Source organism: Psammomys obesus, unplaced genomic scaffold, assembly GCF_907164565.1.
Source record: "Psammomys obesus unplaced genomic scaffold, mPsaObe1.curated_primary_1811, whole genome shotgun sequence".
Taxonomy (NCBI): Eukaryota; Metazoa; Chordata; class Mammalia; order Rodentia; family Muridae; genus Psammomys; species Psammomys obesus.
In genome coordinates, this window is record NW_026585895.1 from 54414686 (window position 1) to 54433074 (window position 18389).

An 18389-nucleotide genomic window follows, 5' to 3' on the forward strand; every position below is an offset into this window, starting at 1 on the left:
CATCTGTGCCTGGGGCGAGGCAGTTCAGCCTTGCTGCTGTCTCCACGCCTCCCCCAAGCCCACAGGAGCCAGGTCTTGCTCTCACTTGGCTGAAGTCTCAGGAACCGGTCCCTAGCAGAGGGCTCTGGACCACAGGCACTTCCTGGTTGCCCCCAAAGGGCACAACACTCGGTGTCAGATTGAGCCCGGATTTTCTGGCCCTGGCTTTAGGAGGCCCTTAGAGACTTACTTCAGCCATACAAGCCCCTGCGAGCTCCCAGCTTTGCCAGCAACCAAACCACAAAGCCCCAAATGTGGTTTTACAGGGTTCTGGAGTTGGGGGATGCGGTTTCAGAGGATTCAGGTTCTGTGCCAGGCCTCAGCTGGGAGACTACCTCTGTCTCCTCTGACCAGGTACAAGCTTTCTCCAAGCTTCTGTTCTATCACCCAAAGGGACCAACCTGGGCTACAGAAGGGTCTGTGAGGGTGGGGCCTGGGTAGTGCACAATGAGGACTGTGGTGTCAGAAGACCCTGGGGAGCTGGAGTCATTCCTGGCACACACTGCACCACACAGGCAGGGGGCCTCTTCAGGTGAAATGTGATAAGGGTAGGCATGGGGAAATAGGCTCAACATAGGGGACACTTGAGGGAAAGGGCAAAATGGGCCTAGGGGAGGAAGGACCCTTGGGATATCAACCCATATCTTTTGTTTGCCTCCTGCTAGCTCTGATCACACACACTCATACACACACACACACACACACACATTCACACTCACACCCTGACTCTGTTCAGCCTAAACAAGGGCTCCTTCCTCTCCCCCCTGCTCCTGGCGCAGCTCCCCTGCCTGTGTACAGCAAGGAATCTGGTTAGCCGCCACCTGTTAAAGTCTGGAGCAGCTGAATGGAGAATCCTGCCTCGTCCCTAGTGGTTGTATTTTCTCCTTATGGAACAGTTGAGGGAAGAAAAGATCTCCCAGGTGGGAATAACCACTAGCTGTGGCACTGATGCTGAGTGAGGGTGGATCATAGCTGGCTTCACCACCACCCTGGGGCAGGTGAGTGCCAAGGGGTTCATGCCAGCTCCAGTCATCCTCACACCACATCACTAGATAACTTCCAGTGGTCACCTACATGTGCCTGCTGTGGTCACCTGATGGTCTGTGGCATGCACAGGTGGCAGTAGTGACTCACTCTAGGTCATCGCCTGGGCTGTGGGGACACAAAGCAAAGCTTAGGTTTCCCAAGCCTAAACTTCACCGTGTCCTGGCCTGTCACCTGGGTCAGGAGTGGATTAGAATACCCCTGTGATGGGCATCTAGACCCTGTCTTCCACCTGATGTCTCTTCAGGTCCCCCCCTCTCCACCGCCAGCTGATTTTGCAGGGTCTTAGGGGGGTGCAGGGATGTGATCATCACAGAGGCCACTGGCTGTGCCATCAAGTCCAGCTCTGAGGACAAGGGCACCTGGCTAGCTTCTGCCAAGAATTCCAAACTGGTGTGCAAGAGAGAAAGATGGGAAAACAGAGGGAGAGGAGAGAGGAGACATTCTGGAGGGAAGGGGATAGAGCCAAACACACCTGTAAGAACCTGCACTCAGTTTTACCCTGGTCTCCAAATGAGTTCACTGGTCTGCGAAAAGGCTTGTTTTAAATGTAGGTGTGAGTTCCTCTCTGTCATCCTGATCAAACACACCCTCTGTGACAGAATCATCCACTGCTGTTCCCTGGGGGGCTTCAAAACCTTGGTGAGCAGAGTGGCAAGTAGAAGAATGGATCTTATGTTACCTCCCGGTCGGAGCTAAGAGGGAAACAGTCTGCCCCACCCACAAGATCTGCGGGAATCTGACATACACACAGACACACACAGGAAAGCAGCTCCAAGTCCACGTAAGGCTGAGTGCCGCTGTCAGCATGAGACGCCTAGTCACACAGCATTCCTGGAGCACTCCCTGGCTGTTGCAGGCATTGTCACCCAGCTCGTCCCTGGGGCCTGCAGGAGCAGGTGGAGCACACAGGAAGTGGTCACGAACTCCTTCATTGTTTGTGGGTCTTGTCCTGCTTCTGGTGCATCTGTGTCTGAGTGAGCCTCACAGGCAAGTGACCAGAGAGTTTGAGGGAGTGACACACAGGAACACACTGACCAGGGCCTGTAGGCTCGTGGCTCAGGGGTTGCTTCAGATCCTCCTGGCTTTGGCTATGGAGTGGGAAAGACTTGACAGGTGCCTAGACCCAGCAGAGTAGGACAGTGCATTGCTCTCCCTGGACAGTCTCTCCGCAGCAACAGAGCGCAGTAGGTTCTTCCCTTTTACAGGTTCCAAATCCCCAGGCTAGGAGTGATGGAGTGTAGACTTGAAACTCACTAGAGATGGGATATATAATGGATCTTCATACATATGGCTCTCCACTAACACACCACCCAGCTCTTCCTCTGACCTCCCAGAATCTCGAGCTAGAGCACACTAGGATGGGAATGTTACGGATGCTGAGTAGTCATCAAATATAACCAGGACAAGGTGTGTGCCTCCATATGGTTGCCCCAGCGCTGGTACCGTCAAGGACCACAAACTTGGTAGCTTAAAACAGACTCTTATATCTCCACAGTGCTGGGGGTAGTGGCCAGCAGGACCTGCTCTCCACAATGTGTGCTTGCCCAGTGCAGCTCCTTCCAGGCACTCAGAGCAGAAGTTGTCTCCATCAGAAACAGTTTTGGTCTCAGCAGACATTCCTGGGTTTGTGGCCACACCCTTCCATGTGGCCTTCTCCTGGTATTTAGTGCCAGCCTAATCAGGTTGATCTTATCTAGAGATCTTTAATTACGTCTGCAAACACTTCTCCAAACAGATCACTTTCACAGTGGGGGGCAGGGTCTTCTGAGGTGGAAGGGACCACTCAGCCGCTGTAGCCCTTGTTTGCTCCCTTCACCTGCACTGGCTATTATAGAACTTGGGTCATGTAGCACCTTCCAGTATGAATCCCCCCCCACACACACACACACAGACACACTAAACTGTGATTTTTACCCACATTGGGACCAAATCAGTACAAACTGATTTGATAATATGAGGTGGAGCTGGAGGGGTGGCTCAGCACTTAAAAGAACTGGCTGCTCTTTCAGAGGACCTGGGTTCAGTTCTCAGCTCCCGCATGGCAGATCACAACCATTTATAACCTCAGTCCCATAGTATCCAATGCCTCCTTTTGGCCTGCATGGACAGCACACATATATGATGCAATGCATACATGCAGGCAAAACACCTATACACATAAAGTAAAAATAAAGGAAGAGATGCCAGGCGGTGGTGACACACACCTGTAATCCCAGCACTTGGGAGGCAGAAGCAGGCAGATCTCTGAGTTTGCAGCCAGCCTGGTCTACAGAGGGAGTTCCAGACAGACAGAGTTATACTGAGAAACCATCTTGAAAAACCAAAAATAAATGAAGGAAAGAAGGAAGGAAGGAAGAATGAAATGGGGCTTGTAGGATATGATTAAGTCAGGAGGGACTTCTCCCATCAATAGATTTAGCCTCCGCATCACAGCCTTCACCCTGCAAACACAGCAGGAAAGTGTCATGCTGGAAGCAGAGAGCAGCTCTCATCAGACAACTTAAGAGTCCACACCCTGAAGAACAGTAAGTAGATTCTGGTTGTCTGTAGATTGTACCGTCTGAGGCATTTTATTATAGCAGCTGAAGTGGACAAAGACCCAATCAGAGTAAACATAATAGGGCTAACTTTCCACTTCCTGTGGGCGCCATGCTGTGGTGGCACGCCAGACCCTAAGGGTGGATCTGAGGCTGGCTCGACTATGTGGGGGCAGAAGTGTACATTCCAGACGACAGCAGCTCCCGGCACAGGGCTGAACGCAGAGCCAACCTCTTTCTGTTTGGACAGTGTCCTGTATGGAATGTAGAAACCATTGTTTCTGCTGACCTTAAGTGGGGGACCAGATTCCTGAACTTAACATCAATGCCACAACTGGGAACACTTTTCAACTCTGACATGAGGATGACCCAGGTGCATTTAGGATGTAGGAAATCCTAGGCTGTGAAAATAGGCTGGGAATATTCAGGGTGGGCAGTGTGTGAGAGAGTAGGCCACACTAATGTGGTCTGTCTGCCAGAGAAAGGGATAAACCGCCTCATCTGTTTATACACAGAAGCCTCAGCCCTCTTTGTCTATAGTGCTACTCTCAGAGCTCATCTGTGGGCTCAGGGTCTACTTCCTGCTCTGGGATATCTGCTCCATTTGACAGAAAAACCAGAGGGAACCTGGAGCTACCAGGCAGAAATCTTGTGGCCAGGATCCTAGAAAAATTCTGGGAACCCAAGGAGGTCCTTGGCCCTCCCATGACTGCCCTGTAATCTCCTTCAAGTGCTATCCCCAGCCCCAGCTGTGCAGGAACAGGGTGCTGTAGGGAGGTGGGAAAAAAGAACCCAAAAGAACCCAATAAAGTAGCTAAGATTCTATCTACAAGTGGCACCCAGACTTAGGGCTAGGCAGATGGGAAACTGGATTTCTAATGCTGTAGAGGAAACAGCAGGAGACAAAAGGGTGAATATTCTGTTTCAAGATTTCAGCAAAAGGTTTGTTGTGGATGCTGCCGCTAGGCTTTCCCCCATTTTGCTTCCAGAGGAGATTTTCTGTTTTTTCTTTTTCCTATATTCTTTTTTTTTAAAACAGATTTATTTATTTTTTTATGTACATGAGTGTTCTAACTGCATTAACATCTGCCAGAAGAGGGAATCAGTTCACATTATAGATGGTTGTGAGCCACCATGTGGTTGCTGGGAATTGAACTCATGACCTTTGGAAACGCAGACAGTGCTCTTAACCGCTGAGCCATCTCCCCAGCCCCTTCTTTCTATATTCTGTCTCAGAAAAGGTTGAGCGAATGGCTGAACAGTTTGAAAATTTTGAGGTGAAAATGAAGGAATCTGAGAAACAAACAAACAAAAAATGGATGAAATGGGAAAACCAAAAGGCTAACTCTGTTCTCTCGTTTTTTGAAAGGGCTGCAGAGTTGGATGTGCAACTGGAAGAATCGTGGGGAGAAGTGGACATGCTTGGGAAGAGAGAAAAGGGAGAAATAAAAGGGTAAGCCCCAGTGACTGAGCAAGAGAATGGGCGCTCTTCCCACAGGATGAAAGAGCGAGAACACCAGGCTAGAAGGCAGATCAGTTCCAAGTCCTCTTAACAACCCCCTGTGTGTGTGTGGGGGGGGGGTGTGCAGGGCAACAGGATTAAAGAAAAACACTGAGGTTTGAAAGAAAGGGTTTATCTTGAACCAACTGCATTGCCAGAGGAGGGGTAGCTTGGAATTACAAAATCACCATCAGTTTTCCTAGTAATCGTACAGCAGGATGTAATCATGATTATGATGAGACAGTGCGACATCCTATAGAAATGATAGATGTGAGGCATTTTAAAGAGGCTATGGTTTCCTACAGAATGCATTCACTTCATGTAAAACAAATATTAACAAGGCCAGTCTGGTACGTAAAGCAAGTCCAGGACAGCCAAGGCTACACAGAGAAACTCTGTCTTGAAAAAACCAAAACAATATTAAGTAACTGGGCTACTCGAAAATAGAATTATTCCTCAAGATGGGAAGGGACTGACAACAGCTGTGCTTGAGGCTGGTCAGCAGTTAATGTGGCGGAGGGAAGAGGCCATGTATGGAACAGTGAAATAGAGCAAGGGGGATGAATATTGTCAAAGACCAGTTGCTTGGTGAATAACAGTACTCTGATTTATAAGAACAGAATCTATTTGTTGGTGCCCTTATAGAACAATGTCACTTAGTGGCTTTAAGAGCTTGGGATAAAGTTGAAGAGCCCAGAAAAGGTCCACCTCATTTATTAAGATTGTATAAGGCTCTGGGGAAGCTGTCACAGATTTCTTGAAAAGATTAGTTTCAGCTGTGAACAAAGCCATATTAGACCATGATACGAGACAGGAGTTGATAGAGACCCTTGCTTTTGAGAATGTAAATCCTGAATGTAAAAGAGTTATTAGAGTGTTTAAGGCATGAGCAGTGCCGACAAATGAGTGGATAAGGGACACGACTGATACTGGTTCTCACATGTATCATGCTAAAACATAGGACAAGCTATTGCTAAGGGTTCTCAGATATCAAAATGGCTGGTGCTTCAACTGTGGAAAAATTGGTCATTTACAGAGAAATTGTGACTGAGCTGCTAAAAGCCTCAGATCTCAAAATTCCTAGTGCGTTAGCTATGAGAAATGCCGTACTTCCCACCAGAGACTGTTTCTTGCAGCAATGGGTTTCGAAAAGAACCACCTAGGCTTCCTGGGTTTGCAGATGTGGCAAGAAATGCTATTAGACCAGTGAATGCAGTCCAAGAGGGATATCCAAGGCAGTCTCTTGCCATTGGAAAACAAAATGGGGTGCCTAGGACCGCGAGGCCCCACAGTAAAAAGTACAGGCCATTTCAGATAAGTAGTTGAGAGCCATCAGGGTATAGAAAAAAACATTGACCGCTGAACTGGAAAAGTGTTTGGTTCATCAAAAATATCTTTGTTTATAATTTCTCATGGTACAGCTACTGGCTTAAAATGGAAAGGGGGAAATGTAGTGAAACTTGTTTTTGTTTTAATCCCAAGTGTGGGATATGGGACTGCTTCAGAACCACAGAAGCTGATTATAATTTGCCTCGTGCTCCAGCAGAGGCATGACTTTGCTGGCTGAAGATAGCTTATGTTTATAATTCTGGGAACTCTTCAGAGGGTATATAAAGGCCAGAGCCCTGGGTGGCTGCTGCTGCTGCTTCTCCTGCTCCTGCTGCTGCTTGCTGGTTGGAGATAACCTGATGATGAAGATCAAAATTTCCCCAAAGGACTCGATGCCTCTAATCAGCAGGAAGTAGTCTAATGATATTGATGCCCCCTTTCCCTCTAACCTTTTTTTCTGTCCAACCTAGTGTTGGGGGGTTGGAAGGAATAGGTTTAGTGTAGGGAGGTAGTAAGAGTAGCCAAAAATTCCAGCTAGACCACCCAGCCCTGTTTTTCGTTTTTGAGACAGGGTCTCTGTAGCACAAGGTAGCCTTGAACTTACGTCCCATACATTGTCCAGCTTGCCTTTTAAACTATATACTTACAGAGACCAAATAGAATGGGAGATGGGACAAACTGACCTCCTTCTGCAGGGAGGAAAGTGGAAACAACTCGCAGGCTGAGCCATCTCTCCAGCCCCAATCTCTCTTCTTATAAGGACAGTGGCCCTGGAATAAAGGAATCTCACCATTTAGACTTTTTTAATTTTTAATGACTTTCTTGCAACATCAATTTGGGGGATACATTCAGACCATCACAGTATATGAGCCTTCATCGTTCTCATGGGCCCGGAGTCTGGGCTGTGATTCTCTGTCTGGGGCTAAACACAAACCCATCCCTGTTACAGGGATGTGTCCACATACTGCTGATACAGAAGCCTGGCCTGCTTGTTAGTCTTTTCCTGCACCAGGTCATACTTAAAGCCTCTGTCACTAGTGTGAACTGTGCCATCTCTATAGCCTGAGCAAGTCACCAGATTCCAATCTCCTCTGTCACCAAGGCAGGTGTCTTCTTCTGGAGAGGGGATGCCCAGCAAGACTCCTGACCACTGGCTCTGGAATTGTTAAGGACAGGGCCTCAGGATCATAGCTGGATGAGTGTGAGGCATGTATCTGTCACATGATGCCACCACCCTCTTGGTGTGAGTGTTTCCCTGAGGCCTCTTGTCTAACTGGCCTAGCAGCATTGCTCATAAGGAAGTCAATGGATGTGAGGCTTAGAAGATGCCTGTATGGCTGGAGCAGGAGAGCAAAGCCTAAGTTTTGAGCAGGGCTGTATGTACCATAGCAGTGCCAGATGGACCAAGCACACACCATAGTTTAGAGGATGCCTTGGGGCTATGTCAACCTGACCAGCATTGGTGGCATCAGCCTGGAGGATATGACCTGGCCCCTGGACAGCATTCCCTGTCACTCTCCAGCCTGTCTGCTCTAGCAGGGGCAGGATTGGTGAACAGAGACATGAAGGGAGATAATGTCCCTGTATCCTTAGGTCCTCAAGGATGGAGTTAGTCTCTACCATCTCACCCCATACTAGTTGGTGTGTTTCAGTTTGGCTGGGTGGGTGTCTTAGTTAGGGTTTCTATTGCTGTGAAGAAACACCATGATCATGGCAACTCTTTTGTTCTGTTGTTGTTTTGAATCAGGGTTTCTTTGTGTAGTCCTGGCTATTCTGGAACTCTCTCTCTCTGTAGATCTGCCTCCCAACTGTCATTTTTTTTTTCTATTAACAGTGTCCTTTGCCTTGCAGAAGCTTTGCAGTTTCATGAAGTCCCATTTATTTATTGCTGATCTTAGTACCTGAGCTGTTGGGGAAAAACTTTATCAACCCTTTATCTGACAGAGGGCTAATATCCAAAATACATAAAGAACTCAAGAAATTAAACACCAACGAACCAAATAATCCAATTAAAAATAGGGTACAGAGCTAAACTGAGAATTCCTAACAGAGGAATCTGTAATGGCTGAGAAGCACTTTAAAAACTGTTCAATGTCCTTAGTCATCAGGGAAGTGCAAATCAAAATGACTCTGTAATTCCATCTTATACGTGTCAGAATGGCTAAGATCAAAAACTCAGAGACAGCACATGCTGGCGAGGATGTGGAAAAAGTGGAACACTCCTCCATTGCTGGTGGGAGAGCAAACTTGTACAAACACTTCAGAAATCAATCTGGCGCTTTTTCAGAAAAGTAGGAATAACACTTCCTCAAGAACCAGCTATACTACTCCTGGGCATATACCCAAAAGATGCTCCACCATACCACAAGGGCACTGCTTACCTATGTCACAGCAGCTTTCTATGTAATAGCCAGATGTCCTTCAACCAAAGAATGGATATAGAAACTGTGGTACATCTACACAGTGGAATACGACTCAGCTATTAAAAACAAGGAAATCATGAAATTTGCAGGAAATGAATAGAACTAGAAAAGATCATCCTTCGTGAGGTAACCCCGACCCAGAAAGACACACATGTACTCACTTATAAGTGGATATTAGCCATAAAGTACAGGATTACCGTGCTACAACCCAAAGAAGCAAAGTAACAAGGAGGGCCAAAGGGAGGATGCTTGAATCCCACTCAGAAGGGGAAATAGAACAGACATCAGAAGTGGATGAAGAGAGGGAACTGGAGGGGAGAGGGTGTGGGGAGGGGGAAGAGGGTGAGGATTAGATGTGGGAGAGCAAGAGTGTTAGGAGATAGAAGGGAAGTGGGGAAGGGGAAGCATCGCTGAGACAAGCTGGAGGCCTGCGACAGTGTAGGCTTCGGGGAGGATGTGGGGGTCACTATGGCTGAGACTCCGAGCTGGGGGGGACATGGAGACTGAAATGGCCACCTCCCAGCCAAGCAGGACTTCCAGTGGAGAGAGGGGGACACCAATCCATTCACAAAACTTTTGACTCTAAATTTACCCTGCTTACAAAATGTGCAGGGATAAAGAAGGAGCAGAGATTGAGAGAACAGCCAGCCAATGAGGAGGCCAACCTGAGACAACAGGAGACAGCCCCTGACACTGTTAATGATTCTCTGCTATGCTCTCAGACAGGAGCCTAGCATAACTGTCCTCTGAGAGACTCCATGAGCAGGACATTAAGACAGATGCTGAGACTGGCAGCCAAACATTAGGTAGGGCTTGGGGAGTTTTGTGGAAGAGTGAGGGGAAGGATAGGTGAAGCTGCAGCGGTCAAGGACACCACAAGAAGACCAACAGAGTAACCTAAGCTGGGCCCGTGGGGCTCACAGAGCCTGAGCCACCAAAGAGCAGGCATGGGCTGGACCTAGGCCCATGACCCATATGTAACTGCTGGGCAACTTGGTCTTCATGTGGATTCCCTAGCAAGTGTAGCAGGGGTTGTATCTGACAGGGATTCTGTTGCCTGCTCTTAGATCACTTTCTCCTAACTGGGCTGCCTTGTCTGGCCTCAGTGGAAGAGGATACTCTTAGTTCTGATGCGACTTGATGTGTTGTAGCCGGTTGGGAGGGGGAAGCTCTGCTTTTCTGAGGAGGAGGTGGTGATAGATATGGGAGGGCGGGAAAAGGAGGACAGGACAGAGCGAGCTTTGATAGGGATGTAAAGTGAATAAATAAGTTAATTTAAAAAAATGTGTGTCACCGCTGCCACAGCTGAGGGACTTCTTGATAAAAGCCCCTCCCCTCCAGCCCTGAGTCCTTTTTGGGTGAGAGGAGTGCTCTGTGTCCTTTGGTGGCACCCTGTGACTCCACAGACCGCTTGGGGAAAGAGCGCCACCTGCTGGCACCATTGGAAGTTGCAGCTGGAGAGGAAGGTGCCCTAGAAACAGGGGGGAAATGTCGGGAGACAGCGCGGTCACACATTAGCACCCCAGTAGAAAGTTCAAGTGCCACAGCCCTGGGGAAAATGTAGGTTCTTTACTTCAAAGATCCAGGTATGTGGAGTAAAGTGGCAGGGTTTAGACAGGTCCTGAGCCCAGCAGCCTGCCATCCCAAAGTCATCCTGTCACTGTCCCAAGGATGGCCAGCTACAAAAGTGGCTTTGCAAGGCTTCGTGTTTGGTATTATTAGAGGGACCTTTGGCCACGTCTGTCTGCCTACCCACCCGAAAGCTTCCCCTGGCTTCTCTCCGGGCCTGGTTGTTCTGTCCAGTCAGCCTGAATCTGTATTTCAGAAGCTGTAGGTTGGCATCCTGGGGTCCTCCAACTGCCAGATGCACGATATGCCTGCAGGGATATGCCTGCAGCATAAAGGGGCCATGAGCCGGATAAGCACCAAGACCTGGGGAGAGATCTGGGCCAGGCTGAAGAGAAATCACTGGGGAGGAGTGAGAGTGGAGGGCACTGTGCACAGCCCCTTCCTTGCTCACCTCTATCTCTTATTCCTTGCTCACCTCCAGGGGCCGACGGGACTGAGAGCCCCAGGCGTAGGCCCTGCTGCACTCTGTCTACACGGAGCTGCTGCACAGATAAGGGCCTTGGTGCTGAGCCTCCCAGGTGCTAAGCAAGGACTGGGGGGAGGAGTCAGGGTTTCTCTGGCAACTCTTGTGTAGGTCCGCCTCCCTCCCTCGACTTCAGCCCTGGGCTCTTAAGACACCCACCCACCATCCTGCTCCTAGGCTCTTGCCTTTCCCAGCTGGCCTTCCAGTGAGTACCTGGGAAGGGGTCCTACCTGATCCCTGCCCAGTCTTCATTAGGTCTCGAGGGGGAAGGTATGGGGAGTGGCACGGCAGAGGTGGGCAAGAGGAGAGTGAGGCTTCTCAGCTTCCTCAGGTTGGAGCAGTCTTGCAGGTTGCTCTTTACTGGGCTTAGGCCCCACTATTGGGAGCCCCCTGCACTAGACTTTAGTGTTACTTGGAGGGCTCTTGACATTGCCACTTGGCTGAAAGTCCTGCTGGAATACCCCTTGTCCCCGGAGGGGAGTCTGTGTGTTAAGGGCTAAGGCAGCCATGAATGGAAACCCAGAGCTGTGCTTCCCAGATCCCTGTTCTGAACCCGATGGAACAGGAACTCCTTTTGGAGTGATGTTCCCTGGCCAGGAGCTGGCATATTGCAAGCCCCTAGGAGCAGAGCTCCGAGGGCCTAGGATTCCAGGAGGTTGTGTGGAGGGTAGATCTCTGCTCCTTGTCTGACTGTGGGTGACAGTGCTTTTCCCTCATGGCTTCTGGCACGGAGTCTTGAGGAGCTTGGTCATTTGCTGGCATGGGTCTGAGTGCCTAGGTGGTGGCCTACTGAAGAACTGCTGTTGTCCACAGTAGCTGAAGACTACCAACAGCTGGGACCACTGTTGTGGGCTGTGGAAGGTGGGGAAGTGGGGCAATAGGAAGAGCTGGCAAGCATTTGCCTCCTGTTGAGCAGGCTTGTGCTGGTAGTGGGTTGAGGGTTTTTCTTGTTGCCTTCACTCCGTCAGCATAGGTCCCCAGTTATGCATCTTCTTGGTGGGGCAGGGACAGCAGCTCCCAAGCTTTATCGGGGCTGCTGTGTCATAGTTCTTGGTTGCTTAGCACAGGAGCTTTTCGGGAATTGAGCTCTAGGGGTGTGGCAGAGGGGCATGCCTTGCATTTGTGCCTGCGTTTCCTGCCAGCCACCTTCTCTGAGGAGCCGACAGCCATTTGTCCACTCCACTGCTTCATCTCCATTCTTTCAGCACTCCTGTCTGCCTACCTCAATGGTACCATCCTTCCCAAAGCACAGCTATTGTGCTGGGTTGTTTCCACACTTGCGTCTGCCACCTCTGGGTGGCCTTTGTTCCCTGGGGCTCAGACCAGTCTGAGGCATCAGTTGTCATCCCTAGAGAGCTGTCAGTTGGAACAGGCTGTAGGGTAGAAAGATAGGCTCGCCAGATTTAGAAGTGCACCCAAATCAAAACTCCTAGCCACAGAGCTGGCTGGCCCTGCTTTGCAGGTGTGTGTGTGTCCATTTCTGTGTGCTATCTGTATGATGTGCATGTTGTGTGTCACGGAAGAGAATTGTGCTTTATACCAACGGTGTCCCTCCCGTCTGCCTGTTATTCCCAGCGGTGACCTGCGTTGGTCTGTGGAGAGCAGGGTGCTTTTGTAGAAGGCAGAGGCTCTGCCCCTTTTCCTGGCCATCAGCATTATGATGTGTTCAGGGTGGGGTGTGGCAGCTGACCAGGCTGCAGTCTGGGCAGTCATGTTGGCAGTTGGGTGCCATGTCAACGTGAGGACGCCAAACCTGAATCACTGTTGCTGTGGAGCACACTGAGGTATCAAGCTCTATGGCCCCCAGAGTGGTGGGTGTGGCGCCTTGCCCTCCTTCAGGGATCACTGCCTGCTCTGAGTTTTGCTTTTCCAGGGAGGATAAAGAGAGAAATAAACAACCGGCTAATTAGAGTCATTTCCAGGAGAAAGCCCCTCCCCACCTGCTGCCACCTGCCTACCCAGACTGTAGCCTAAGCGGAGCATATGCTGCTGGCTAGAGCCTGTGGTTTTCATAGTTGCAGCGGGCTGAGGGCTCTGGGGCTCCACTGTCTGTCGGGTAACTGTCACTCATAGCTGTACCTAGGGAGCCCATGGGGGAACTAGACAGTGGTCTGGGCTCTGGCATATTTTTTTTTTACTCTATGCCCAGCCAGCTAGGCACCGTGTAATCTGCACATTTCTGACCTCTTAGCAGCCCTGTGACGGCTCTGCCCACTCAACTAAGGAGCAGACTTGGGCCCAGAGCGTTGAATGACTTGCCTGAAGTCCTCTTTCTGCTGGACAGATGGCATGTTTTCCCCTATCCCTTTCCTGACAACAAGCTGCCCCTTAGGTGAAGTTCTATATGGTCCCAAGGACTCCCTCCCATCCCCAGGTGGCTGCTGCTGTCGGCAGGAGCGTAGTGGATTGTAGAGAGAATTTGGTATCATGGACTATGACCCTGCCAGGACCTTAGACATGTGCCTCGATCCCTCTGGTATAGTAGATTTGTCAAGGCATGACACAAGGTCAAAGCCATCATTGGCTAGCACAGTGCCCAGTCTGCAGGGGTCTCTGTGAACGTTAGAAAAGGGACATGGCCAGTGACAGCTGCTAGCAAGGCTGTGCTCATCCATGGCGAGGCCCTGCCCTTTGAGGAAGACAGAGAAGATCTGGCAGGCACCACCAATGTGGGTTCAGTGTGAGGACCCGAGTCACACAGTAGGATGGTAGGTGACCACCCTCCCAAGAGAGTGAGGGAGGAGACAGGAAGCATGGGGCATGTGTGGCCTCTGGGGCTGGGCTAGTGCCTTATCCCTGAGAAGGCAAAGAGAATGGTAGATAGGTGTCAGGCTCCCAAGAGCAGGGCCATGAGGGGTTCTCATCTCCAGGGTCTTGCAGTGGGTTTCTAGGTTGGCTGAAAAGCTGCGGGTAGTACTGCAGGCCTGGCCTGTGGGGGACATGTGTGCTCCTTTTCCTAGGCTGGGGTCTGCCCAGAAGCCACCAAGCCTTGTGCCTAGCTACCCTATGGCAGACATAGTGCAGAATTCTGTCCTGCCAGCGGCAGTGGCAGTCCTGGGGCAAGGCGGGCAGTCTATAGATTTTATCCTGCCATGGACTGGATATAAGCAGAGGTTAGCCTGTGTTCCAATTTGCAGCTGCAGCTGAGGCCTTGGGGGAGAGCCTGGCCTGTGAGGAAGGACCTGGCAACAGCCTTCACTGAATTGCCATATGCCAAGGCTGAGGGAGACAAGGAAGGGCAGAGTGCCAAGCCTGTGGGGTGGTATGGGAGACACAGAAGGATAAGAGCTCAGAGCCTGTAGGATGGCGGCAGCAGCCATGGTGGGAGGGAACCAGCCCACAGGCTGCTGTTTTGTGTGTTGGGTTTTATTTTTCTGCTCACCAGGCATTTGTTTTAATAACTTAGATCAAAGCGACAGTCAAATATTTGCTCTGGCTAACCTGTTGTGTTTATGGTTCATTTTTTTTCCAGACAAGTCAAGCCCCAGTTGGTGAAGACAACTCAGCCCCTAAACAGCTTGCTGTGGGTGGGAAGCAGGGCTGCTGGCCCAGTGAGGAAGTATTGTCTCTTCTTCTAAGAACCACCAGGTTCCTCCACCACTAGGAGTACATAACGGGACCTCACCGGCTGCCTGGTGCCAAAGGTAACCATTATTCAAGGGTGTTGTGGGACAGAACTTTTCCTGGGGAGACACAACACTCATGTCTACTCACCCAGATAGGGAGCCCACGACAGGTCAAAGTAGGGAGAGCGTCAAAGTCCAACTTGGTGAACCAATGAGTTCTATTAGGGTTACTTAGAAGAGCAAAAATGAATCAAAAGCAGCAGCATCACCAAGTCCCACCCCAGCCCAAAAGCTGGGGAACCTGGAGCACACTGCACAGCCTGGACAGGTTGGAGTGTACTTTACAAGTGACTTCGGCAAAACTCCTCTCCACTACTCCGCTGGTTTCTACTTCTCCCAGGAAGTTGGTCTCATCTGTCTTGGCCTCTCTGAAAGTGATTCTCAGCAGTCTTTATTGCTTACTCTGGCAGAGAGGGGCCTAATAAATCTGGTCAATTTCGGGGACTTCCTGAGCTGTTTTGAGTTTCACCTCACTGCATTCAGAGCTTCCCTTTAATTTGGAACGTTTCAATTTTGGAGGAAACTGTTAGACAACAAAGTTTCAAGCCCTGGGAGACTGGATAGCCCTGCTGCTTCAGGGCTCAGCCCTATCTTGCAGGCGGTAGGGTGAGAGACAGGCTAGCAAAGGCTGCAGAGAACCTTCTGGGGAGGCTCACTGGAGCAGAGACGTCTGAAGCTGAGCTCTCTAAGACCACAGGGTTAGGTAGTCACTCCCTGTTGTGATCCAGCTTCCTCATGTCCTGACTTGGGTTAGTATGCAGCAGTCTGGTATAATCCTAGCTGGTTGTCTTGTCCTAGGTACATGCTATCCCTTGCAGAAAGTTTGGAAGAGTCTAAAAGGCCTATGTGTTTTCCATACAAGTAAATATAGTTGTAGTACATTCACAGAGACCATTGATCATTTGCAGATGTCGTGAGGGAGCATGAGTGGGGTCCACTTCAGGCCCTAGGGAGCAGATGAGCCCAAGCGGAACCGATTCTGGGCCAGTACAGTCAAGGCAGAACCATGTAGTTACTCCGACCAAAAGGCACACGCACATGATGGCACTAGCAGACCCAGGCCCCCAGGTGGCAGGGCTCACCTTCCATGTCCTCCTGCCTCGGCCCTACAGCAAAGTCAGACCCCTGTCATGGGTGTGCTGCCCACTTCGCTAAGGGCAGCTCTGTAGACCTGCCCCGGGGACAGCCTCTTCTCCCTCAGACCTGGGGAAAGTGGTGGATGGAAAAGCTGGCACCAAGGGTGTCCAGGGCCCGGGGAATCAACTCTGGGTCCTACCTGTGCCAGGGTGTCCTGGCTATGAGGGAGCGCCTAGGGTCTGGTGGGATACAGGTTAGTCCCTCCTTGCTCTCAGGCAGTCTGTCTGGATTGCTGTCACCAGGGATTTGTGTCCCCTTCCCTAGACCAGGTCCTTCAGTTGTCTCAGGAATGAAGTATAGCTCAGTGCTGGAGGCTCACCTAACATAGCCCTGTGAACTATCTCCAGCACTATTAAGGAAAAGAAAAGCCAAGTCTTGGGTATTTTTTCTTTATAGTCTTCTGTTCTCTGGGGATACTTGGGGGGGGGTAGCCCCAAGCTTGGTAAGGTTCCTAATCTGTTCCATACCTTCCCTTCCCAGCCAACAGGGAGGAGGCAAGACAGCAAAGGGCTCATGAAGTGTCCACAGTCCTTAGGGTAGGGTGTGGGCCCTGGTATTCAAGGTTATCCCACTTAGGCCTGGGATTTGAGTCTTTTGTCCTCGGAACTGTGCTGACTACAGGGCTTACCGACCACAGAACCCCTATTCTTCTCACCATATTGACTTCCAGAAGTTTCTGATGGCTCTGTGATCCCTGGGGTGTCAGGGGCAGCTGGGTACTGGCTAGAGTCATGAGTAGGAGTTGAAGCTTCAGGCTATCACTCAGTGACACGGGGTTATTATGCTGTCATGGGCCACCTGGAATTCTCTCCCGCCCCATGAGAAGCAGCCCATCAGAAGACCACCCAGGGCTAATAATCAGTCTCTACCCACCTCCAACAACTGTCCTGAGGGTCAGTGGATCCACACTGGACAGTACCTAGAGCAAGACAGTAGCCAGTTCATGATAGGTGCTGGGTGGTAGACCTACAGACCATGTGACTACTGTTAGACCAGGCCCCAGATGGTATGGCCCACCATCCATACCCTTCTGCCTTGGCTGCAATGCCAACCCCAGTCATGGGCGTGCTGCCCACCTCTCTAAAGGTACCCCTGAAGACCTGCCCCAGGAACAAGCAGCAAGAAGGCCTTTACTCCCTCAAGGCCTTGGGGAGAATGGCCAATCATGAGAATGGCACCAAGCCCAGGTAGTGTTTGTGTGGATGTGTCATGCTAGTAATCTTGTGGTCACCATCCCCAGGGGGCAGCTTGTTTGTTTGGGAGGTAAGAGGATATGAGGTTGAGTGTGTGGAGCCCTGGCCAAAACTTGGGTTTGGCCTGGCTACTCCTAGCCTCAGTTTTCTGATCCATAAACTGAAGTGACCATGGTACCTACCTTAAAAGGTTGTGATTAGTGTCTGAAGGAGAGGGTCAGAATGGACATAGGTGCTGGAGGCATTTTCTGGTCCTTCCTGTTTTTCTTAGCTGTAAGATAGGAATACAGAGAAAGGGGCGCTGGAGATTATGGGACTCCATCTAAGAGATTCTGTTCTGACTGGTCGTGTTGTTGTTCTTTCCAAGGGATGAAGTGTTCCATCCACCTGCAGCCAAGGGCAACCTTCTGGCCACGCTGAGGAGACCTGTCCTCTCCCAGCTGCAGGGGACACGTCCCACAGTGCCCTATGTGGCCTGGTCTGACTATATCAAGGAGCCAGGCCCCTACATGGAGACCTGCAACCGGCCCATGAGGTCTCAGTGCTTGGACAGCTGGGATGTGGACAGCTCAGTGTCGTCTGGCCGAATCTCTGGCTCCTCAGGGGGGCATGAGTCATGTGCACTTTTCCGTGGGCCCTGGAAGGAAAGGCCACCCCTCATGTTGGGGCCCCAGCGTCAGCCCAGGAGGAGTAACCCTCGTCTGGAGAAGCTGAGGGACAAGATCCGAGCTCAGGCACAGTGGCAGGCTAGCTGTGCCTCCCTGGGTACCTCTGTCCCCTCTAGTGCCTCCTGCCTCTTCAAGACCTCCTCAACAATGCCAAGATGGAAGACCCCCAAGGTGACAAATGCTCTCCCGGGGCCCAGTTGCCGAGGTCAGTGGCTGCTTTGTGTAGCTGATGTAGGCCACAGGCTATGGGAAAAGTGGGGGCAGGTAGGAAGGTTATGTTCCTAAAGCCCCCCCAAAGGGTTTGGGGTCTGGGAGGCCAGTACAGCTTGGAGTGGAGCTTCTGAGTTTAGGGTAAAGAAAATTCATCAGTGAGATGAGAGGCTGTGGAAGACAGAGACCTAGAGAGCCTGTGGGAGATATGGAGGGACCTACTGTCCTGCACATGAGGTCTTTGTTTTGTTTCTACAGCCTTAGGAGATGTTTAAACAGGCCCTAGCACTGTCAGGCCAAGCCAGTGTGGGATATAGAAGGCCTGCCTGTCACCCAAAAGCAAGACAGGTTGTGTTTTCTGGAGTAGGAAAGGGGGTGGCAGTTAAGCAAATACCTGAGGAGCTTTCTGTCAGAGATGCCAGAAGCTAGGTAGCCGCTTAGGTGTTTCTCTAAGGAGGAAAGGATCTGTTTTGTAAGTCAACAGCTTGTTTATAAAAACCATGGTAAAATACATAACATAAAATTAAGTCATCTTTACTATTGAAAAATTCATTACATTCATTTATTTGTAAGTGTATGTATCTGTA

At 50.4% G+C, this 18389-nt stretch overlaps 1 protein-coding gene across 5 annotated transcripts in view; it reads left to right on the forward strand.

Annotated features, from left to right (window-relative positions):
• Positions 1-17450: 17450 nt before the first annotated feature.
• Positions 17451-18389, forward strand: part of Ccdc187 (coiled-coil domain containing 187) — a 47476-nt gene continuing 46537 nt past the window's right edge. For 4 of the 5 annotated variants that reach the window (XM_055600815.1, XM_055600811.1, XM_055600814.1 and 1 more), the window contains exon 1: positions 17451-17797. In XM_055600815.1, the coding sequence (XP_055456790.1) occupies positions 17455-17797 (343 nt within the window). In that variant the 5' untranslated portion in view covers positions 17451-17454. The remainder of the gene's footprint in view (positions 17798-18389) is intronic. The other variant, XM_055600812.1, reaches the window with a different exon arrangement.